Genomic DNA, 25,171 nt, shown 5'->3' with positions numbered 1-25,171 from the left:
AGGAGAGTTGGCTGGCCTTGGGGAGCGGATATAGAGTTGCTCCTCATTGGAGGGGTTCGCTTTTTCCTGAGCTGTCAGACACTGCGGGCTCAACTGAGGCGCGGAGGTGCAATTCAGGCTGGTGGAACAGCGGGGGAAGGCAGGGACAGGCGGGGCTAGCGCGGCTCTGCAGCTGATCACACGCACCAGCGCATACACCACTCTCCCGCCGCCCCTGCTCGCGCCTTGCATCTTACCGGGAGCCACCGAGGCGCGGACAGGGAGTGGGGGACCGAGGAGGGAAGAGGCAAAGGTAGGCACCGTGAAGCAGAAGAAAGGCTGAAGCGGCGCTGGTATTTAACCTGAAAGTCTGACCGGCAGCTCGAGGCTCGAACCCCTCACAGCAGCACCGCTGTCGCCTGCTGAGAGAGAGAGCACGGCGCCAAGGAACCCTCAAGTCCCGCGCCCAAGTCAGTCCGTGCGGGCGCTCCAGGATCCTCCCGGTGGGGGCAGCGTGGTGCCCTCAGGGAGGTGCGGAGCTTGGGGGACCTGCATTGGTGCCCACCGTGGTACACCAGGAAAAGTGGGGGGTGAGGAAAACAGCCTTGAGCGCGGAGTGCGAGGCCAGGCTGCCGCTGCCGCCCGCTGCGCCGTCTCCTGCCCTCTCCCGGTGGGTGAGTGCTCGGGTTTCGCGCACCGCCGCGTCTCCGCTGCGCGCGGGGGCGGCCTGGGGTCCTGTGAGAGTCGGCCGGAGGGCCCTGGGGGCGCCCGCGGAAACTCTGCGGCCCGCGGACGCCAGGCGGGCGCGTCTCCGGAGTCCGACGCGGGGGACTCTGAGCCCGGAGGGCGTGGGTGGGGGGTGTTGCACCAGTGCCCGGCAGACATGCCTCTGGGCGGGATTTTGGCCAAAAGATAGGAGGCGGGAGTGCCTGGGGGAGCCGGGAGCTGTTCCGGGGGGGCGGGCGATCGGGGAGCGGCGGGGAGGGGGGAGGGTCTGGTCCGAGCAGGTAGCGCAGTTTCGGCAGCCTGGCGAGTTGGCAGGTGGGGTGGGACTCGCCTGTCAACTCATTAATTTTAAAAGTCAGTTTGGGAGTGCTGCGGCGTAGTCAGGAGGGCTGTGGCGAGGCGAGAGGTGGCCCGGGATGCCGAAGGTGGGGGAAGAAGAGACAAGCTTCGAAAAGCTTGGAGGCAAAATTGCGCTTGGGTTCCTGGTCCTTGCATCCCTCCTGCCTTGAGTGCGGGAGAACACTTTTTTGTTTTAAGACTCAGCTTGGAGAGAAAGCCCCCGTCCCAGGGGAGGAGAGGAGTCCGCAAGGGGCAGAGACCGCAGCTACCTGCCGGGTGCGTCCCCCACCCCAGGCGCGCACGCTTTTGTCCCCCCTCTCTCCCCCGCCCCCACCTCCTTATTGGTGCTGGTTTGCAGCGCTCGGCCCCTGCGCCTCCGCTTCGCGTTTTGAATCTGGCTCGCCCCTCCGTATTATGTCTGCACTCCGAAGGAAATTTGGGGACGATTACCAGGTAGTGACCACCTCGTCCAGCGGCTCGGGCTTGCAGCCCCAGGGGCCGGGCCAGGGCCCGCAGCAGCAGCTTGTGCCCAAGAAGAAGCGGCAGCGGTTCGTGGACAAGAACGGCCGGTGCAATGTACAGCACGGCAACCTGGGCAGCGAGACGAGCCGCTACCTCTCGGACCTCTTCACCACCCTGGTGGACCTCAAGTGGCGCTGGAACCTCTTCATCTTCATCCTCACCTACACCGTGGCCTGGCTCTTCATGGCGTCCATGTGGTGGGTGATCGCCTACACTCGGGGCGACCTGAACAAAGCCCACGTCGGCAACTACACGCCCTGCGTGGCCAATGTTTATAACTTCCCCTCCGCCTTCCTCTTCTTCATTGAGACCGAGGCTACCATCGGCTATGGCTACCGCTACATCACCGACAAGTGCCCCGAGGGCATCATCCTCTTCCTCTTCCAGTCCATCCTCGGCTCCATCGTGGACGCCTTCCTCATCGGCTGCATGTTCATCAAGATGTCCCAGCCCAAGAAGCGCGCGGAGACCCTGATGTTTAGCGAGCACGCGGTGATCTCCATGAGGGATGGAAAACTCACGCTCATGTTCCGGGTGGGCAACCTGCGCAACAGCCACATGGTCTCCGCGCAGATCCGCTGCAAGCTGCTCAAAGTAAGTGTTACCCGCCCCTTCCCCACCTGGCTGCCGCCAACCCCCCACGGCGGAAAATAGCTCACCTGAGAACTATCCCCGGGCTTTTAGTCTAACCTATCTCACAGGTAAACCTTCCTGAGGGCGCGGGGGTGGGGGTGGGGGGGTGGCGTGGAGGATTGGGCAATGAGAGTACAGCTGAGGGTTCTGTCCCTTTTCCACTCACTCTCGTGCTCTTATTTATATTAATAATTCGAATGTGCTTGTATCACTTTCTGACTGGTAACACTTAACGGAGTGGGATTGGCTCCTGGAGCCTTGAGGTAGGGTGCCTTGGTCTCCCTGCCCTTGCTGCTTTGCTCTTTGAACAAGAGTTTCTGATTTGTTGTCAATACACTACTCCACTACTCTTGAGGTACTAAAACTGAGCAGCTTTTATTTTGAAGAAATAGGTGCTGAACTTGCCTTAACTTTCACTTAGGTCTTTTCTTTACTTTTTCTCTATTTCTTTTTTTCCTCCTAACGGTATTAGCAGGTGGATTGTTTCTTTAGACTCAATAACATTAACTGTATGGTCATCTTTTTAACAAGCGCAGTGACCTGAAAAGCAATTAATAATGTGGAAGAAACAACACCTGGTTCTTTTAAATTTTTAGTTTTGCTAAATGTTTTCCTAGAGAAGTATTCTGGAAAGCTTGAGTGCTTTTTCTGTAGAGCCTCTTATTAATTTTATTCTTAATTGCCAGTTTCTATGAAGCCTTTGTCAATTACAGATTTCACTTGAAGCTTTTCAGCATCCATTAAAGAAGATTGCTTCTTACCATCAGCAGTGTAAATGCTAAGACAGATTACACATGGAATGGTTATTAAAGCAAGGTCCATCTAGTCCTTAAAGGGCACCACTACAAAAATTAACCCACCCTAATCATTCACCCAGTTGGAGCCTGGGAATGAGAAATAAAGAGCTCAGTTCTCTATGTGTCATTTACAACTCAACTTTTTTTTTTTTCAACTTTTTGAGGCATTTGCCATAGGTAGTTTTCAAATGTTCATAAATTGAAAAGAATGACCTCAAATAATCTTAAAAATTTATCTGAGATTGCATAGAGAACCATAGCCAGGTTCAGAACATAGCATTAATAAAATGAAAATCTGATGAATATTTAAGTTGAGATTTTGCCTTTGAAATTTCAATTCCACTCTGCAAGTATATTGTCTTACTCAGCCTCAACTTATGTTGTAGTTAAAAGGGCTTTTAAAAAGTTTGGCTCTTCTGTCACTTTCATTATTTATTTGTAAGATTTTACTCTAATTACTCTTCATCATGTCGCTCAGTAAAGTGTTAGAATTAGCATAGTTCAGTTGTCCTGTCACTCCACATCATACACTATAGACAGTAAAGAAACACTAACTTCTGTAGCGCTTTGTGGGAATTTTTCAACTTAATTTTGATGTGCATGTTCATTTAGATAACTATGAATAAATACTTTAAGATCATGCTCTTCATAATTAATTTCAATGAGCTGCACACTGGCTTTTATTTAACTTAGCATATTGTGTTATTGGCCACTATATGCACTAAGTGAGTTGTTTGGATTAGGCTAAGCGGTTGTGTTGGAGACATGTTTATTGCATTGGTGTTAGTTGTATGTGCCTGTTTCTATGAATAGATCAAGATATATAATCTCTCTCTTTATGTCAGGCCTCTGTGGAGGATGGGAACACCTCGTTACTATAGTGCAAACATCTCTGTCAAGGAACTCATGTTTATGTGTCACTTCGAGATTCTTACTGAAGAATAGTTTACCATATTGATTGGATATTGGAAATTTAAAATTAGGCTTTAAAGGTCATTTATTGCTGTTCTCTATTTTTTCAAATATATAAAGTCATTTATTAATACAAGTATCTTTTGAGGCAACATACTTTAGATGTTTCTAGACTCTATTAAATTGCGTTTTAACAAAACCAGAATAATTGCAATTAATCTACATACCAGTTTTTTGTTTATGTGTGTGTGTATTTTGTTTTGTTTTGTTTTGTTTTTTTACAAAGGAACAATGAATCTGAAGTATCCAGGGTAGCAGCGTTCAGGACACTGATAATGATTTTGATGCAAAGGCCATGTACCACGTATACCGCAAGGAGTGTCCTGATTAAAAACAATAAAAGATTTACGGTGTTGACAGATTTGGAGCAGGGTGCTATATTAACACAAGGTGATAAAACAACATCTAATTAAAATGATATATATATATAATATTCTTGTAAAATTCTTTACTTTTGATTTGTTAGAAGAGGTCAGTGGTAGGAGTAAAAACAATTGACATGTGGTGTCAATTTATATTTAAACAAAATTGTGGTGAGCTGATGTCCTGCTGTCTGTGAAGTGACAGGGTGGGTCAGTGGCTGCCCTTCCGCAGGCCAGTTAGTGGTGTTTGTTTGAGTTGATTTTTCCTGTAGCCATAGTAATTAGAATGAATTCTCATAGCTCTTGTCATTTCCTTAGACTTCATTAAAAAGGAGTCCTGTTTTATTAGGGAACTAATAACATTCAGCAAAATTAGAGGGGAGACGTGCCTTTAATAAGCTACTTTCATGTTCTCTTAGGGACTGAGACTGAAGTGACCTAAAACAGCCAACTATATTTTGAAAGGGGAGCTGTACCATAATCTTAAAGTAATAAGTGGAATGTGTTGGTATCAGTCTTATGCAGTCTTCTTGTTAAATATTATTACACATATTTAGCTCCCTCTTTTAACCTCTGTTTGACATTTTAAATATGATTGGTGTAGTTTTAATTTAGAGAAATATTTGGAATTTTATGGCAACAAAAACATAATCTTCAATGATAATAATTATAGTCTGTTCTTCCTATTATCTAATTTAATTTCATTTATATTTTTCTGTTGTTTTCTTATTTTTTGAATAAAAGCTTGTTTATCAGTATTAGTGTAAGAGTTCTATTTAATGATTATGAAGTACTTTCTTTTCTTGGGAAAACAGTAAGAACATGGATATGGCTTTCTTATCCTTGCTACTATGAATTTTCATGCATATTTCTTTTGAATTCTCTAAGTTTTGATAAAAGTTTTTTTAATAACTTCTCTGCCTTATTTTTAATTATGTTATTGAGTTATATGAAAGCAAAACATTTTTTTAAGGAATCTCTACAGCCAACATGGGGCTTGAACTCAGGATCCTGAGATCAAGAGTCACATGCTCCTGAGCCAACCACATACCCCCGTGTGAAGGCAAATTTTATTTCAACTCTATTCCTGTCTTTCAAGCTTGCAAATACTGAAATTAATTTTGATATTCAAGTATAGATCTTCCAACTTTATGCCACCATAAAGTGGTCGGTCTTTTTTCTGCTCAGAAATAAAAAATTAAAGAATATAATTGGAAGTTATTCTCTGAAATTTATAATTTGATAATAAATATAGCTACAGAAAACTCTTTTAAAATGAATATTTTTTCTCTTTTCCTCTTTTCATCCCCATATTGATGTTTTATTTGGATTTTCAATTTATTTTAGTTAGCTCCTTTTTTAAATTCTAGATTATAGGAACTCATGAATAGCATGGTCATGTTAAGTTAATGTATCATCTAGCTGAAAGTTTTAATAAAAATGCCTGAGACTTGAGGCTAGTGGCTCAAACTCTGGACCTTGTAATTTAGTGGCGGGTTTAAAGGATTTGGAAATCTCACTTACTCCTTTCTATAAATCTAACAGGAATGGTTGATGGCCCTAGATATACATCTTGTTAGAGAAGATTCAAATAATCATTCTTGATACATTGTTCAAGAATTTAGAAGCTCGTTATCTAGAAGCCATGATGTATCTATATAGGCACCCAGGTAAACTATTATTTACTTACATAAAATAAATTTAAAATCAATTATTGTTGGATCCATATTTTGAAAGATAGAAGTAAGGGTAAATTTTTCTCATGGAAGTATAATTGCACTTCTTCGTATTGTTACTCGTTACAAATAGTTATCTTTCTTTCGTAGGAGTGCAGCTTTGTAACCCTTAACTTCCACTTATTGAAAGGTAATGGTGTGCAGTCACCTTTTGATGTACCATAGATATTCTTTTCGTATTCACATCTTTTATTTTCTCTTTATACGGATACTCATTTTGGATGCTAGCTGGTGTCCCCATATGAATGTGAGCAAATGCAGGTGCAATAAAAAACAAAATTAGTGTTTTTGAAACCAATAAGCTTTTCATCCTCTTCATATATCCTAACCTTTTGTTAATTTTTTAACCACAGTGAGTTCTGGACCACATGATTCCTGATTTTTTTCATATATTTATTTGTTTGTCTTCATTTCATACTATGCGCTGAAATGCAGTTAGGCGTTTGATGCTATGACTTTATTTTGTATGACTGACGCTTTTCACCAATTGGTCTTGGCCAATTTAATTTTGATCTTGAGATAATGAGTTACCTCCTTTAAAAAAATTAAATCCATAAATGGATACCTAATAAACACCTGTTCTCAGTATCATACAAGCTGTCGGTAAAAATATTCAAGGAGCCTAAGACCGAGTTCCCCAGAACTCTTGGGGCTAGCTCCTGTAATGTTTGGTGATTTTTTCAGGTGGATTCCTTACGTCTTTAAAGAGAAAGCACAGTTCCTACTTAGTCTAGCTTTGGGTAGGTACAGAAGTGTTTTTAAAAATAGAATTCTCATTCTTTTAAAAAATAGTAATTGTGTGTGTGTGTGTGTGTGTGTGTGTGTGTGTGTTTTAATATGGTTCCTGAAAAATACAGGATGGCTTGTGCCCAGGGGAATACAGGGTGAACAGAAATAAGGGACATAAAGACCCACAAATAAACAGCAGTAGGTAAGAACAAATGATAAAGAGAAGTAGGAAAAAAGCATTTGATGGATTTTTGAGGGTGTTTGGCGAGTAGGAGGAAAATGTGCACGTAGGGTTACAAATCCTGTCCATAGTTATTATAAATTCCATAAAAGGCCCTCAAGGAATTATAAAGCTGTTCTTTCATTTGAATAGTATAAAAGCCTCACATAATTTATTACAAGATAAATTGCATTCCATTCTGTAAGGTACTTTCTTTTTATAAAAATAAACATTTTTATGGGATGATTATCTTAGCATTAAATTTTGTATTTGGGACTTGATGTTGGTCATATATTTTCTAGCTAGTATTGATGGAATTTCAAGTTTATGGAGTCCAAAGAAATGTACAATTTAATTACAGACAGCCCAGATAAAATTCTAGGGCCATACTCTCCTCTATCTGACTTGAATTTTGGTCTGAGTCCCAAAACCATTGCCAGAACTGCTTCGAGTCTCAGGGCTTGTTTGTTCCTTATTCTAGAACCTGCTTTTGGCTTATTTCCTAATTTTAGCTTGCAGATAGCACTCCAGCCTCACTTCATTTGTGATTTTCTTTGTGACTTCGGCAAATATTCAACACACACACACACACACACACACACACACAGACACATACACACACACTGGACATTTACAGAGGAGAAATGAAATTACAGATAAATGCAAAATGGTGGGAAGTGGGTGGCAAGAAGGGCTTGCCCTCTCCATCTTAGTTTCCTTTCCTGTCCTTTCCTTTCCTGACCACTGGCCCTCAGCACCCTTTTCCAGCGGACACTAGTGTGAGGTTGTGGGGCACAGGACAAGCCTTAAAGTGTGATAGAGGAACATCCCATGAATCAGATGGTAGTGATTAAATGTTCTTTTCAAAATTCCCCTAGCCTCCCTCCGAGCTAGGAAAGAGCACAATGGTTATAATTAGAACACTGTTATAGGTTAGGGAGATGGGAGAAAGGCTGCAAAGACATTGATTATATTGGTGGAATGTGTTCTGTGGACAACTGGTCACAAATCTCACAGAAGGAGGATATGCCAGGGCTGTTCTAAATGTGCATCCAGAGGGTGTGTGTGTGTGTGTGTGTGTGTGTGTGTGTGTGTGTGTGTTTGGGGGTGTGTGTGTGTTTCTTTGGGCATGTACTCAGTAGTCTTTCATCTGTAATATGAAAGCTATTTATCTATAAAGTCCATGACATTGATAATCCCTTGCAGGCATCTGTGACTTTTGAATCTTTTTCCACCTTTAGTCAGAATTTGTAATTGATTATCTGGTAGGCCTCTTTTAGACTTTAAGGGAGTTCAAAGTCATTTGATATTAGTTACTTCTTTGAAATCAGTACATGTGACTCTAAGATGAGGCATAAGCCTCAAGTTTTACATATATCCACATTTCCATATAATTAAAATGTGTATAATTTAAATACTACTTTTAAATAGCAATATTTTTTATAATGAAGAAAAACTTAGAAATTATTGCTACATTCTAAAATGTACAAAACCATTTTAAAAATCCATAATGTTCTACTTATAATTTTTTATACAGTAAATTTAGATAAACTTTAAGCCTTAGATTTTTAAAATTTTTTTCTTATCTCCCAGAAATTGCTATAATGCTGCCAACCGGAAAGGTCCTTATTTCCCTCCCCAAATCCATACAATTGAAAATAAAATCATCTGGAAGCCATTCTCAGGTCCTAGTGTATTTAAATTGTGTGCTAAATTTTTGAGAATTACCAATTTTCCACAAACTCTTCTGTTTTTGTGCCTCTTTCTCACTTTCTTATTCATTCAGTCATTTTATGATTTTAAATGATTATTTCATCAAATAAAGTCAACCTTAGTCATCAGATTTTTAGAAATTTTAATAATTTAGCATCAACCTTAATCTATAGCAATTATTTGGAATTATCTTGATCTTGACAATATCTATTTATACATTTTTATCTAGGAAATGATCATGATTCTGCATTCCTTTAGGAGTAAGAGGTGTATAGAGCTAAAGGAGATCACGCAGACCATCAGCAGACTGCTCTATTAATGAAGGATTTCTTCGTATATCATAATTCTTAAGGTGACATAATAAAGAAAGGTTAGCTTGATTTTTATCTGTAGTTTTTCTGCTTGTTATCCGAATTCCTGGGTGAAATACGGTAATTGATAGCTAAATAAGAAAACGAGAAACTGATGGAGTATCAGTGCTATTGATTGATCACATGCTTAAGGTAGAGGTCACACTTTAATTTTATGAAGGCCCATATATAACTCCTTTCTTTCTGTCTTTCCTTTTCATTACATGTGTAGATCACAGTCCCTTGAACAGTTCTCTCACTCCACTCTCAAGTTGAGAGACTTAAAACTAACATAGGGGTTTTTTCCCCTTTTGTTCCAGAAGAATCTCTAGAATTGCAACAGAATTAAAAAAGTATAGATTAGAATTCCTTGTAAGCCTGTAGTAAAATGTGTATGCTTCTGAAGATGTACTTGGTAAGCATCTGCAGGTTTTGGGAACATCGTGAGTATTTGGCTGAGCACTGATAAGATAACCTTGCTCTATCCAGGAGCTCAGACTTCAGGCAATTCCAGTACTCCGAGCACCTGCCACACTCAAACCACACCCTTCACTCCTCTAAATAGAAAAGCTTTCTGTTTACTTCACAGTGATTACTATGCTTCCCAGTCCCAGAAGCAAACAAAAATCAGGGAGGTAAGCGTATTGATAGTTGAAATATTTGTTGGCCTACCATGAAGAAGAAGACCCAGAAGATAAAATTGTGGATATCTGTAGTGTCTCAGAATCATTTAAAGGAAGGTTAAATTATATGGCACCCACTGGAAAACAATTTTCAATGAATATGCAGGGAATTTTACTTATCTGAAAAATATGTAAGCATGGGAAACGTTTTTCAAAGTAATGAAAGCGTTACTTTCCTCATAGTGTCATGTAATAGGTACAGTTGTCAGCTTTGTTTCTGCTAAGACTTGGATAGGATAGAAAGCATTTTGGGGAGGAGGAACATAGGTATAATTTTGAATATACGGAACACATTTTTAAAATCAGAAGATATACAGAGTCTGAATGGAACAGATTCATACATATTTGAGTCTAAATTACCTATATATGAGTTAATTGCTTTGCTAAAAATGAAACATTTCTTATTCTAGGTTGTCATTCTCCTGATAGCTTGTTTCTAGGCCACTTCTCTTCATGGTTTGTTGAAGGATCAGGAGATATAAAAGTTAATAGATTACAGCCTTTTAGAATGAGGAACAGGTATAAATAGCAGATACATAAAAAAGGAAGATTAATTTTGGTTTTGATGTGTATATATAAAAATTAGAAAAATACATCTTTTGGGGGGAAAATTATTTTAAAATAAATGGGAAATTGAGTTTTATGGAATTATTTTTATGGACATTTTCATTTAGTACAGAGAAAGCAGACCTTAGAATAATTAGTGAAATGACCCAAATTCTGTTCACTGATTATAAACATCAGAATACCACCTTGTGTTTATATAGCACCTGTTTCTTACTAGGTGAGAGAACAATGACACAGGGTTTTTGTTCTTATTTGTTTTTGTTTTGTTTTTGGCTTTTATTTTGTAGTATCAATCAATAGTTGTTATACAGTTTTCTAGTTGGAAGGATGCTGGTCTCATCCGTATTTTACCAATTTGAGAATAAGTTAGAAATATAGGGAACTTTTACTGGCTCCGAAATGTCTAGTTTTCTCCAACATTGGTTGTTAGAGCTACTGTTTTTATTTTTGGACCATCAGTTTTTCCATGGAATTTTTTTTTCTTGTCACTAATCATTGTTTCCTCCTCCTCCTCCTCTTCCTCTCCCTCCTCCTCCTCCTTTTCTTCCTCTTTTTCTTCTTATTCTTCTTTAGTCAACTACACACAAGGCATAGAAGAAAAATAGTCTCAACATTTTCATTGGATTTTTTTCTACACGAATAAAATTCCTGAGTATCACTAATTACAAAGTAGTCTGCCTGATTGACTGATCAGCTGTCGAGACCCTGCAGTTGCTGCCCTCACAGTTTACCACTAACTTGGTTCAGTTTTGCCACAGAGGACAGCTTACTAAACCATATTTCTCAGTGTTTTCAGACTCCTTTACTCCACTTAAAAAGCCAAAGTATTTCTTGGAACCCTTACCTTACCAAAAAGCAAGGGTTTTGTCTTTAAACTATCACTTCATTGGGCAGACCAGTGTTACAGATTCAGTTTTGATTATTAAATGAGCTTTGCAGATTCTGTTAAATATACTGGATTCTTCCAAGCCCCATTTGACCAGCAGCAAGCTCCCACCCCTGCAGATTTTTCTCTATGCAACTATTTAACTCTTATTTTACCAGTATCATCATTAAAATCAAACAAATATTTGCTTATAGATGATCCTTATAAGGAACAGATATGGAAAATAAAATAAGAATGAATAGAAAAGAAAGAAGTTAACTTTCATGGTTTGCTAATTGTTCATAGTAATTTTTAGGTAATCATTCAGAGTTTTAGCACGTAAGCAATTTAATTAAGTTTTATAATGATTTATGCTGATACCGAATACCCCTACCTTACAAAAGTTTTAGGAAGTTTAGGAAATATTTACCCAATATAGATTTTTAACTGCATTTTGGTTAAAAAACTTCAATTTAGCACAATTTTTACACTATGTTTTAAAATTCATAAAATAAATAGAGAGCTAAATAACTTCAATGCAGTTTATTATTGGGAGTTTGAAAGCCATCAGCTAACAGCTTATGCCCTTTTTTGTGTGTATAATGTGAACTGTTGTGTATATAACATAATAGGATATCATCTTCATTTTTATATTAAAGTTTATATCTATCTGTGACCTTTCAGAAGTCCTAGAAAAATTATTGGTTTGCTCTGTAACGATGCAGTAAATCTTTTCTGAAATTATGATCAACCTTTTTCAGCATTAACCAACTCCCTAAGAATTGCCTACTTATTTGCTTTGTGAGGAAAACAAATCCGGCATGCAATGAGTTATCCTGAAGTGATTTATGTCAAGCAGTAGCACATGTACACTCAGTTCCACAGTTTGTGCTAACAGCCATTGTTGGACCAGGCATTTCTCCAAAGCTCATGAGTTAGGGAATGATAATTATAGTAAGTCGTATATTATAAATAATGCATGTATGTTCCCCATGAGCTATGTGGGATTTCGGCCCGTTTGCTAGAACATAGCTGCATAATGATTTGTTTGGATTTTGTTGCAGATGATTGATAGTGCAGAATGTTGGCAATGATGTAAATTACTGTTGGGCTGCCTTGAAAATTTCAGTGCAAGTGGTGATTTCTTCTCTTTTTCTGTGTGCTTGTCTAGTCTCGGCAGACACCTGAGGGTGAGTTCCTTCCCCTTGACCAACTTGAACTGGATGTAGGTTTTAGTACAGGGGCAGATCAACTTTTTCTTGTTTCCCCCCTCACAATTTGCCACGTGATCGATGCCAAAAGCCCCTTTTATGACCTATCGCAGCGAAGCATGCAAACTGAACAGTTCGAGATTGTCGTCATCCTAGAAGGCATTGTGGAAACAACTGGTGAGTAAAAACATAGATATGTCCTCAAGTTTCTTTATTCTATAATAACATTATATTACATGCACAATAGCTGTCATGAATTGGTCGAAATGTCTCAGTTCACAATATTGACAGGAATGACTTATTTCTTTGTGACATTAAGTTGATAACACTTTGAAAATGAAGATGACTGTTGTGATAATTGCATATGTAATGTTAACTCAGGAATACAGCAAAAAAAAAAAAAAAAAGGAAACTGAAATGACTCCTAGAAATGATTATGATATTCTAGTCTAATTGCAAAGTTGGATTTCCTATAATCATAATTTTTAAAAAAGATTTAAGGTTAAAATAAATTCAGGGTAATTAGTGAGCTGCCTAAACCAGCATGCATACATATTCTTGCCTTGGGGATGGTGGTTCGGGGTGTCATTGGTAGAGCTTTGATACACTGCTATGTGCAACCTCAGTGGAAAATTCCCTGTGCGTGCCTGTGCTAAAGCAGCATTTTAATTTCAAAGTGGGTCAGTAGATTTCCTCAGCTGAACCTTGACCAAAAAAAATTTTTTAAAGAGATTTCTCTTCCTTTTTTTTTTTTTGCTTCGGTATAGCTAGCTATGTGCTGTATGTTATTCTTTAAGATGCACTATAACATTGGTATGTCCCAAATATTCACAATTTGCTACACTGTGGGGAGAGTAAGGTTACAAAGGAAAGAAACAATACATCAGAGTATATTATTTGAGGTCTGAGTATTGCCCAGTTGGTTTGGAACCTGCTAGATACTTGAGACCAGTATAATATCTATACATCTCTACTCACATGCACACACCCATATATATATATAATAAATGCATGTATATATGCATGTATGTGTGTCTCGAATTTTGCCCTTTCTACAAGTAATGAAAAAGCAAGAAATATTTTAGCTCTCATTATTTTCTGCCAATATCATTTCAATCTTAAAATGCTAATTATTTTGAAAAACTATAGCAATTTTGAAAGTAACATTGACAGTGACATGGATATGTTCAAGCTTTATACTAAGGTGGGAGATATTACATAATAAAAAATCTCCCACGATGGTGTAACGTTTTGTCCAAGGAGCAGGAGAAGGCAAGACTTTTAATCTTTGTACACCTATCACATACCACTTTTCAATTTTAGGGGAGATACTTAATCCCTATAAGCTTCTTTTCCTTCTCTGTAAAGTAAGAATGATGTAATAACCACCTCAGAGCTGCTTGCTGTATTACTATTGTTTTTATTATTAGTGCTCCAGTTTAAAAATTAAGATTTTTAAGGACAGTGAGTAAAGATTTAAATCAGCAATCTATATCTGGAATTTGATTTCTGTGGACTATTTTATGGTTTAAATCCTCCAATTATTTTTTAACTTAAAATCGAATGATGTCATAATATATTTCTAGTATACCATTTATTGATAAATAATGAAACCAATTGCAAAAGTTTTTAGTTCAATAAATCTTTACATTTCATCTTTAATTTTTATTCATCTCATTTAATGAAGTAATAATATATTGTAAGGGCTTAAACAGCAGATGTTGCAATTTTTGATTTATTTCTTGTAGCATCTGTTTCTATCTTTGACACATCTGTTTACTTATTACTTATTGTTATTCTAATCACTGACATGAGTGAGGTTTCTGTTTCACTTGATGGTCTTAGAAATTTTTCATTAGGCCAGTCAGTTGATTGATTGATTGATCTATATATCTATCATCCATCCATCCATCCATCCATTAATTTTTCCTATTTATCCCTAGTTTGTGTTTCTTAAGAATGAGAAAATTTCCCTACAAAACCAGTGCAATTAAGAAAAAATATTAGGAAATTTAACAGTGATAGAATACTACCATTTAGCTCATAGTCCATGCTCAAATTTCATCTGTTGTCCTAGTAATTTCCATCGTAGCTACCCTCCACACACCCCCCGCCCCCACCAGACCCATTCAACATCAGATTATGCCCTTCACTTGTTTACTTGTCTCCTCAGTCTCAGGATGGAATAGTTCTTCAGCCTTACTTTGTGTTCTTGACCTTGATACACTTGAACAGCATAGGCCAGGTATTTTGTAGAACATCTCTCAATTTGGATTCATCTGAGGTTTCCTTTTTCATTAACCTTTTGATTTTTGGCTTCTACATATGGGCATCTTAAGAGAATCCTGAAGTGGGTTGTTTTGAAAATATCTCTGTGTATGGACTTAACTGATACATCTTCATCAGATTTCAGAGGATTTTGGTTAATAAATAGTGTCCTACATAAGGTCATTAGGAGTTTGGTACATAAAATTGTTCATTAAGACTGCAGATTTTATCATTTCCTACCCCCCTTTTTTTAAATTTTTCTTTTTTGTTTTCTTTTTGTTTTGTTTTGTTTTGGTAACAATGAACTAGCAGAGAATACTTTCCACAGAAAGTGTGAAAACTTGACTGGAGACTGAATTTCTTATTTTGAGATTGCCATTTATAGAGAAGAGATTAAAATCTGCTTCTTCTTGACCTCTTAATTAAACCTGTTTCTAGATATAATTTAGCAAGACAAACAGCAAAAACATTACTCATAATTTATAGAATTATTTTGTGGAAAATTTATCTGACATTTTGTTTGTGTATGTGCCCTAACTAATTAAATCCCACACTGTTCAAATTCTGTGAAATCTGTCTATATTTCCAGACCTCTCTGAGCCTGGCAAAAATAACAGAAACATTTTTATGTCCATTTGATCATTTATATCTTACTGAGATATATTTAGATTCATCTTTAGGGATGTTTCCTCCTTTATCCTTCCATTCACAATCAAGTTTTCTTTCTCATAATATTTATTGTTCATAATAAGACAGATATAATATTTTAGGATGTTCTGAGATAGCAACAATACCATTTTTACCTCTCATGTTTTTGGTACATAGTCTTATGAATAAACATATACACAGTGTAATTTTCCATCATGTTTAACATTAAAATACTACGTTCATATCATTCATTCATTCATTCATTAAACAAATAATTGAATGTATGCTGTGTGCTTGGTAGTATTTGAACTGTTGGCAATATGGTGGTGACCAAGACGGCCAGAATCTCTTTCCTCATGGAGGTCTTATTCTCAGTGGAGTGGGCAGACGGCAAAACAAGAAAAATAAGTAAGCAAGCTATTATTATCAGGTAAAATGTGTCAGGAATTAAAACCACTACAAAACCAGATGATGTGATAAAGAGTGCATCTCGGGGCACGTTAAGTTGACAGAGAGTTCTCTCTGACGTGACACCTAAGCAGAGACCTGACTGTCAAGAAGGCCCTCCTGGGCCTGTCTGGAGAAACAGCATGACCGGCAAGGGTCCTACATTGCGAATCAGCTTGATTAATTCCAGAAACGAAAAGAAGGCAGAGGTGGTTGGAGCAGAGTGAACAATGGGAGAGTGGAGTGAGAGGTCAGAGAGGTGGAGGGGTCATCTCTGCATTACAAATGACTGTGCTGAGCCAATGGGAAGCATTGGGATTTGATTAAAAAGCAAAGCCTGTATTTATAAGGTAGACATCTCAAATTGTGTATAACAAACAAAATACACTTTTTCCCCCTAGTGGGTTGCCTTGTAGTTTATTTAAAAATGAGTGACCCTAATGCCTTAGAATGCATAAAACTTTAGGCAGTTACCACTTTTTTTTTTTTTTTTTGTATTAGTGGTAATATCCATCTCCCCCTTCCCCAACACACACACACACACACACACACACACACACACACACACACACACAAAGTTGCTCACTTCACAGGAGTCCTCTGATAAGAATCTTCTGGTCTCTTTTAGTTTTTGCTTCTTCCCATTCCTCTAGTCTCAGCAGGAGTGATGGTGGTGGTGGTGGGAAATGAGAAGCTTCTAATTTCCTTGAAAGTTTTAGCTTTCAGCTCAGAACTCACAATAATTACTTTCCTTACTTCCTTGGAAATACTCCTCAGTGATTAGACTCCAGCATTGGTGCCTTCCTTGCTTCAAATGATTTTGGATTTTCACTCCCAACAAGGAGCACAAGCTTTGCCACTTGGTTAATAACCTTTGCTTCTTTACTGGTCCAGCAAATTCCTAAACCTTTGTTACCTCTAACTCTGGCTCCCTTTGCTTCTTTTCCCAGGAGAGAGAGCACTGCTAGAGGCAAACAGCATTGCAGATTTGGCTCATTAGAACTGGATGCTTTCAAACTTCAATCTGCTCTCTGCTGCTATTTGGCAGGCTTTTTAATTGTCTTTTCTGTACTCCCAGGCTCTCTCCCTGTGGGAGCTATTTTAGACCTTTTCTCTCTTTCCATGCCCCCAGTCCCAGCTGTCCTATCCTTTCCCTGGCATATCATCTCCACCTATTCTATCAAAAAGAATGTGACACTTCAATTTTTATACATTTTTTTTTTTACTCTCCTTATCCTTTTCTCATAATTGTCTTCTCTTTCTCTTTCTGGGTGTCTGTGTGGAAAAATGTTCTTATTCTTCTCAAAACCGTGTCCCTTATAGCTAGTTCTGCCTCCTCCTTCCACCCCACCCCGCTGGTGGCTCAAGCTTCTATAATTAACATATCTAATACCTAAAATCCTGTTGACTGTATTGGCTCCAAGACATTTCCAGCTCTTTGAAAAGATACAAAACCCATTATTTGTCCTTTTATACTCAAGGTTCTTCCCTGAATTCAGAGACATCACGTTCTCCCTCTCTTTCTTTTTCTGCCTCTTCTAGTTTGTGTTTTCCAATAGTTCCTTGTATCCTGCCTCACTGCCTCCTCCTCTTTCCTGTAAATGTTAATCTCTGCCATTGCCTTCTTTCTTTTCAAATCTAGATACTCACCTCCCCCCCTTTTTTTAATATATTCACAAAATACAAGTCCACCATTCCTTTTATCTTCAGCTATGAAATCTCTCACCAGTTATAGTCTTGTAGTTATTGTTAATTTCCAGGACACTTTCCTTACTTGGATGCCACTGTTTTAATTCAGAGTCAGCTTGTCCAAATACCAAATCATCATCTTACATTCCGATTACATCCCTATTTTGGACAGTTTGTCGCTATTAGTGTTGGTAGTAGTATCTCAGACCCCCCCCCCCACTTCTTTCCCTTTTGAGATCCAATTGTTCATTCCACAAATTGCTATTGAATAACTATGGTAGGCTAAACACTATTCTGACCCTAGGGGACACATTAGTTAACAACAACAACAAAAATTCCAGCCCTTGTGGGTACATATATTCTTATGTAGGAAACAGAAAACAAAATGAAACGTTTCATCTGGAATGTTGAAAGTGATCAGTGCTGTGGAGAAAATAAAGCAAGGCAAGAGGGATTGGGAGCATTGGCAAATAAGGGTGGGCTGCAATGAGAAGGTGAACTTTGAGACCAAACACCGCATCTTAAGTAGAGCTGAAGAAGGGCATTGCAGGTGTGGGTATTAGTAAAGGCTCCAAAGGAGCAGGGTACTGGTTGCCCCTCTCTCTTATTGATGTCTCTCAATTCAATTCTTCTTTAAGCCCAGATAATAATCCTTCTAAATCACATACTTGTCTCAGGAGTGGATTTAGGATCTCTGCTTACATGCAGATTACACACTATTGCCCAGCAAATTTGCTTACAACACTACTTCCATGATATATCTGTGCTCAAAAATCCCGAAAGACTGCCATATCAAAATGCATGTGTTTCTTCCTGAGAAAATTAGGCTGTTCTTCTTTACTGTAATGTCCATACACTTATGCTCACTCTTGACTCCCATGTCTACTGAAATACCATTTTCACTGCCATATTTATTCAGTCTTCCCTGAATATGTTTTTCTTTAGTCTATACTTTTCTTTAATAATTCACTTTAAAAAGCTGTTTTTACTAAGAAAGGGTTATTAAATACATGCTCATTATAGAACAGATAAAAACCACAAATATGCAAAATAAAAGCTGCTCAATTTCAACCACTATACTGTTACCTTATTGGTCATTAACCTTTCAGGTGTCTGCATTCAGATATATTGTCAATATGCTACATGTGCTGTTTTATAACTTAGTTAATGTATAATATATTATTAACATCTTTCACATCAAATTATAATTCTACACCATTAGTTTCAATGGCTTTATTGTATGCTAATGTATGCTTTCTCCTAGTCTGAGATTTTTGGGCATTTCCTTTTAATAATGTAAATATTTTAGAGTTCATAGTTTAATTTATTTACCAACAACTTTCTGTAAGTTCCTAGATATGGGATTCTTGGATGAAGAGGCATACAAATCTGTTAGTTTTTAATGTGTATGTTAAGATTGCTATCCGGAAAGTTGGTAATAATTTACAACTGTGAAGGTGCCCATTTCCTCATACCCTTGCCAACAATGGATATTATAATTGATTTTTTTTCTTTCTTTGCCAATCTGACATTATTTTATTCTTTAAGATTACTAGTGAGGTTGTATCAATGGGCTACTAGTTTTATTTCATGAATTCTCAGTTCATATTGCTCATTTGCCTGCATTTCCTTTTATGTGTAAGTTACTTGCATAACTAGAACATTCTTATGAGCAACCATGTCACCGGTATACAGTAGTCTGTATACTATTGTAAAAATATTTTCTTTATGTATATATATGTATAATTTTTCACCTTCACACTTATGTGCTTTATTATATCTAAACTTCTAAGACTGATTGAGGACTTTTTTATGGCTATTTATGTAATATTTCATAGATCCCAGTAAACACTTCTGATCTGTTGTTATTTTTAACTGATTTTAATAGAGTTGCTCTCTTTTTATAAGCTTGCTTTCTGAGTCACAAATTGTTTCATACAGGAAATCAATCAATACATGCTTGTTGATAATCCATGTTATATTAAGTGTAAGATAGCATAGAAATGATTAAGGAAGAAGCCCACATCCACAGGGAGAAAGAAGTTGAGTCACACTGCGTATTAACAGTGTATGCTCAAACAGATGTGTGTCAGGCCTATGTAGGGTCCTAGAATAGTGATGACTGATGGATTTGTTCTTAAGAAGGTCTGAGAAGGCTGTCCCTAGAGGAAATGGCATGAGCTGAGACAGGAAGAGGAAGCAGAAGGTCATCAGGTGGGTAAAAATTGCTGGGCATTCTGGCCAGAGGGACAGAAAGTGAGACTTCATTTTGTTGAGTCGAGTGATTTGGTATGGTCAGAGTATAGAAGAGTTGGAGGGGAACTGGCTGGGGAGGAACCTATCTGTGAGTTATAATTTGGACCTGATTCCACAGGCAATAAATCCCTTGAAAGATTTTAAGCAGTAAGATGCCATGATCATATTTGCATGATTGAAAGGTCTTTCTGGTTGCAGGTGGAGGATGGATTGAATGGGGCTGAGACCGGAGACAGATCAGTTATTAGGCTGTTACAGTAGGCCAGACCAGAGGTAATTGGGTCCTGAGTGAAATTGTCTGGCTCAGGCAGCTATGTGACTGTTGAAAATAATGGAAAAAAGCCTCTGGTTTCAAAGCTGTTAGTTGTGATTAGACAGGAATGGGGAAAGGGCCCCAGGATCCTTTCCACCGAAGTTCTGCAGACTACTTAGAAGCAGAGGCACCCAAAGAAACAGAAAGATAGAGAAAAATAGATAAAACAGCACAAATAAGACATTGGCTCTTCTCCTTACTAGTTAAAAACAGTTTGAAACTTTCTAATGAATAAATCACAGAGCAGAAGTTCAACTTTGAAAAATTGAGATGTGCCTCTAATTTTCCCCTACACTATTTAACTTTATTAATTATAATTAATCATTACACTATTTAACTTTTTAATTGTAATTAATTATTAGTCGTCAGTGATCTGTCAGAAAATAGTGATCAGCAACCCCCCTCATAGTAACTGTAAATGAGGTCTTCTGACCATTGGGAATTTTATTTCTCCTTCCTCATTGCAGGTTCTAAGTCACTAGCGTTGAGCTCCTCATAACTGTTGTAGCCAGGACCTAAATCAAGGGCGACTTGTTTAACTCTTTGGTTTTCTTGTTCCTGCCCAGATTGCTGTCACCTTTTGAAGTAATTTTTCATACCTTATCAGCTAAAAGCCCATGATATTTGGATCTGTATATACTGGAAATGTCAAAGTACATTCCTCCCAGTAACTTCTATGATTAAATATTTGTTAAGTATTTATTGCTTCTTCATTGTGATTTTTTTCTTCCTTTTTTAGACACCCTTTTTCGGTAAATTGTTGAATCAAAATAAAGCTCAAATTTTAGGGTGCCATGCTTCTTTTTTTAATCGAAGGCCTTAATTTTCACGAGCAATTCCTAAATGAAATCCAACTTTATCAGAATTTTCTTTTGATAGGCTATTGTAGGGGTCTTTAATGTGCTTTATAAACTTAATGCCTAAATGCTGAAACAAGACAGTTGAATGCTTTCTGAGGCATGGGGCTTTCAGTGCTAAAATCAAGAGTCCTGGGACGCCTGCGTGGCTCAGTTGGTTAAGCGTCTGCCTTCAGCTCAGGTCATGATCCCAGGGTCCTGGGATCAAGTCCTGTACTGGGGGGCTCCTTGCTCCGTGGGAGCCCACTTCTCCCTCTGCCTCTGCCTGCGACTCTGCCTGCGACTCCCCCTGCGTGTGCGCGCTCTCTCTCTCTCTGATAAATACATAAGATCTTTTAAAAAAAATAAATTAAAAAACCCAGGAGTCCTGAGCAAAATGGGGTATTTGGTCATCCTACTCAATAGTCAGGAATGTTAGTTACGCCTTCCTAAATGCCTGCTTCAATTTAATTGAGAAGTTTACTTTATTTAATAGTGGACTAGGTTTTTTTCAAACTCATGATTGGAGTTACCCCACCATTTTCTTTATTCCGCCTTTGTCAGCACTGGAGTCCCAAAAATGCTTTTTAAGAGTATTTTCACATATGTTATTTTCTTGATCATTTTTACTGCTGTATTTTATAGAACGTTTAATTAATACAATCGTAGCATATTAGATGGAAGTTTCTCATTTGCTTTGCAGGAGGTTGGTCTGGGTTAATTCCTGGGGGTAAGGTGGGTTAGGGAGGGTAAGACAAATTTGTTAGAATCTAACCTATGGCTGATATGAATAAAGTAAGTCAGCAAACTTTATAGATAATCTACCTAATTGTTAAATATAGGTAGGAGAATTATAATTGGGTAAAGCAGTTTTGGATAAGATGTGGCATAGTCCGATGACCAGGAACTTCACAGTTTAAACATTTACCAAATCACCCTCAGAGATTTTTCAGTGTGAAGTTTTGGGACTGTGTGTGTTGAAATCCCATGGTATACTTATTAAAATAGTGACTTCTGGGCTTCTGCCTACATTTACAGTGTTCAAATGTCTAGTGTTTGTGGCTCAGGAAATTTGCATTTTTATAAGCACCCAGGTGATTCTTACTGAGAACATTACATTTTGAGAATGCCTCAATCCAGCAACTAGGAAAGCCACTTATAGCTACTGAATTAACTACCCCAACTACAGTATCTTGGCCTAATCCACCACACTGACATGTTGTAAAAATGAAACCTTAGCTCTTTAAATTTCTGAGGTCTTCAGAGATGAAGCATTGTGTCAATTCAGACTGTACTGATCAATGTAGCCATATGCAAATTAATATGGGTAGAAAAGCAGTGAAAATCAGGAGTATGAATTAAAATGCATTGCTACACATCATCAGAAGCAAGAACAAGATGTGATAGCTGTTGTGGAACATCGTGTGAAGATGTAGTATAAATGCCAAGCAAGGATGTTAGTGCCATTTACTGATGGAGAGAATTCTGATCACTGGAATTGCAACACATGTATTAGACCAGAACACTGTCTGTGGTTATTTTTTGTTTCATAGGAGCGAATATCATTTTGCTTGCTGTAAAGTTCAAAAGAACAATTTCACAATTGTATACTAAGACTAACACAGGCTCTTAGTCATTAGAGCTGAACTATTTGAGAGTTTTCTGGGATAAATTTTATAGAGATTGCAGAGATTAAATATGAATGTAAACATGTTTTTTAATAACAGGTGGTAATGAGTGCATATGACCTGAGATCCAGGTAGACTGAGTTTATTTTGACAAATCAGGATCACCAGGCACAATTTGACACAGCTTCGTTTCGATTAGTTAGTACTTTGTGATTTCTATGCCGTAGGCTCTGTCTGAAAAAAAACTAAGATCATTGGCCCATTCGGCTCAGGAGAGCTTAGAACTGAAATTCAAGTAGAAAGTCCTTGTGGCTCTTGAAAATAAATGTTGAATGAGATAAAAGTCATATAAAGTTATTGTATAAATGATGGTATTTTAATATCTATTAATGATGATAACAGAACGCTGTCACAAAATTGATAAGGTCCTGTCTGGGGCAGAGGAGTAAGGAGGAAAATAATTTTTTTGTTGTTCAAAGGTGACTTACTCTTGGAGCATTACCTTCATTGTATTGATTATGTATGGGTCGTATTTGTTGAACCTCCTGTGCCAAAAATATACTCATAGCCTGAGAATAGCTCANTTCCTGCTGCCTAGTTCAGAGAAGAGTGATGTCTAGACCATTTCAGAGAGATAATTAGATCTTAAAGGCTTTTGGAGAAAGAGCATCTTAGTCTCCCTTAAATTACTGTCAAACAGTTTTGGTATGCCTCTAAATTAATTTTTAATATCATTTAAGCCCTTTATTTTATTTTAATTTTATTTTTATTTTAGATTTCTTGTCATTTAAGATGGAAAATGTCCTGTTCTTAGATTTCAGAGCCATCTTTAGTCACATGCAGTACCAACTCGGTTCTGTACCTCCACATTTAGATACAGGTGTAATCGGATTTCTTAAAAGGACAACTTTCTTCCAGATACACATAATATGAGGGGATCAGTTTGGGAAGGGACGAGTGCGTGGTGCTTTGATGACTAGAGAAGGTTTAGACCTTATGAACTGAATGTCTGTTTGTGTATGAGCTCTCAACATTTTTTTTTTTTTTTTAGTACTTTCTCTGTGCTGAAGGTTTACTTTCTGACTCATGCTCCTGATTCAGCAGTTCCCCAGAAATGGCTCCAATCCTTCCATATTTGGCAGCACTACTTAGAGAATGTAGAAAGAAAATGATGTAGCCTCTTTGTATATGTGTATTTATTCAGATTAGCATTATCGGTTCCAAAAATGTCTTCACATGTGTTATCTGTTTCTTCCTGGTTTTGCTTTGCTCTACATTTCTCCCAGTGGCCTTTTTTTCAAATATGCTTCATTACTCTCCATTTTGCATTTTTATACATGAAATGCAAAGCTTTCCTACATGTATAAGGCGTATTCTCTTCATGTAGTTAAGATTTTAATATGTTATAGCCTGTAAATTGTAGGTTGCTAATGCTTCACAATAGTCCTTTAGGATGAAGTTTAAGTGTTTTAAGTTTTTCAGGCTAACTCGCTAAAATTGGGGACAGACTTTCGTCCAGAACTTTTTATGTCCATCCAATGCAGTAAACTGATGGTCTTTTGCTTTTAATTCAGTTATTGAATATTGTTTAAATTCAGTCTAGCCAAGCTGAATTTTGCTTATCTTTAAATGTGTCTAAAATGTACTATAGGAAGGCCCCGAACCTTTATAGAGTGCCCTCTTATCTTCCAAGTTCTACTAGACCAGTAGTACAGATACCAGTTAAAATATTATTTCTTATTCAAATTGACCATTTAATTATATGTGCCTGATATGATGTCTTTCCTGGTTTGGAGATGCTTGGGAAAATCTAATATGCTACTTTTAGCTTTGAAGAAGCATATTTCCTCCTTTACACTGGAAATCATAATAACATCGGAACCGGAAAAAGTTGAGAGGAAGAAGAAAAGAGACACATTCATGATTTTTGAAACAACTGTCATATAATTGAATAGTAGAATTGGAATGATAGAATTACAAAGATAAAATGCTTCTTAGTGATAATCTAGTTAAAACTTTCCATTTTAGGGAAATGGAAAGCATGATTCAGTGAGGTAAAACAACTTGCTTATCTTTTCAGAAGCAGTTGGTGGAACAGTCTGGAATATGCTTTTGTGCTTTGACTTTTATTCTGGCATTCTCATTGCTAACAATGATTCAGTTATTTAAATGCATTTCTGACTTCTCTAATTTAGCATAATTTATAATGATGGAGACTATATTTTGTTAAGACATGTCAAGGATTTTCTATTACTGGGGTCGAAGTTTTAGATCAGATCAGCTAGTTGCTTAGCTGAGCAGAGGGGAGGGCAATCAATAGATTTATGCCTTATAAATCGGTCTGGTCTTGAACAGCATTGCCAAGTCCTTTTTTAGGCAAATACAATAAGAGAAAGAGAAGACTTGCTATGTTTCAGGCCCTGAGTGATATTCATATGGCTAAAGACAGAGTACATATGGGGTAATGGAGTGACGGGGTTTCAGATGATGGTCGTAGAAAAGTGAAGGCTGGAAAATATAGTACCTTTAAGTCATGTATGTGTTTGTACTTAGTTGTTGTGAGTAATTGGGAGCCACAGATGGCTTTTAAGCAGGAAAGTGACGTGATCACAATTGTATTTTAGGAAAAATAATCACTCTGGCTGACCATGGGCAAAACCAGAGATTGGTGGATCTGTTAGG

The 25,171-nt window shown here is 37.9% G+C and overlaps 1 protein-coding gene across 3 annotated transcripts in view; it reads left to right on the top strand.

Annotated features, from left to right (window-relative positions):
- The first annotated feature begins 1,426 nt into the window (after positions 1-1,426).
- KCNJ3 (potassium inwardly rectifying channel subfamily J member 3) overlaps positions 1,427-25,171 on the top strand; it is a 147,993-nt gene continuing 124,248 nt past the window's right edge. For 2 of the 3 annotated variants that reach the window (XM_008686985.2, XM_008686987.2), the window contains exons 1-2: positions 1,427-2,160; positions 12,365-12,581. In XM_008686985.2, coding sequence (XP_008685207.2) covers positions 1,459-2,160; positions 12,365-12,581 — 919 coding nt within the window. In that variant the 5' untranslated portion in view covers positions 1,427-1,458. Of the gene's footprint in view, positions 2,161-4,194; positions 4,341-12,364; positions 12,582-25,171 lie in introns of those variants that run through there. The other variant, XM_008686988.2, reaches the window with a different exon arrangement.

Source organism: Ursus maritimus, unplaced genomic scaffold (genome assembly GCF_017311325.1).
Source record: "Ursus maritimus isolate PB19 unplaced genomic scaffold, ASM1731132v1 scaffold_1, whole genome shotgun sequence".
In the NCBI taxonomy this organism is placed as follows: Eukaryota; Metazoa; Chordata; class Mammalia; order Carnivora; family Ursidae; genus Ursus; species Ursus maritimus.
This window is presented reverse-complemented; position numbering and strand designations above follow the sequence as displayed.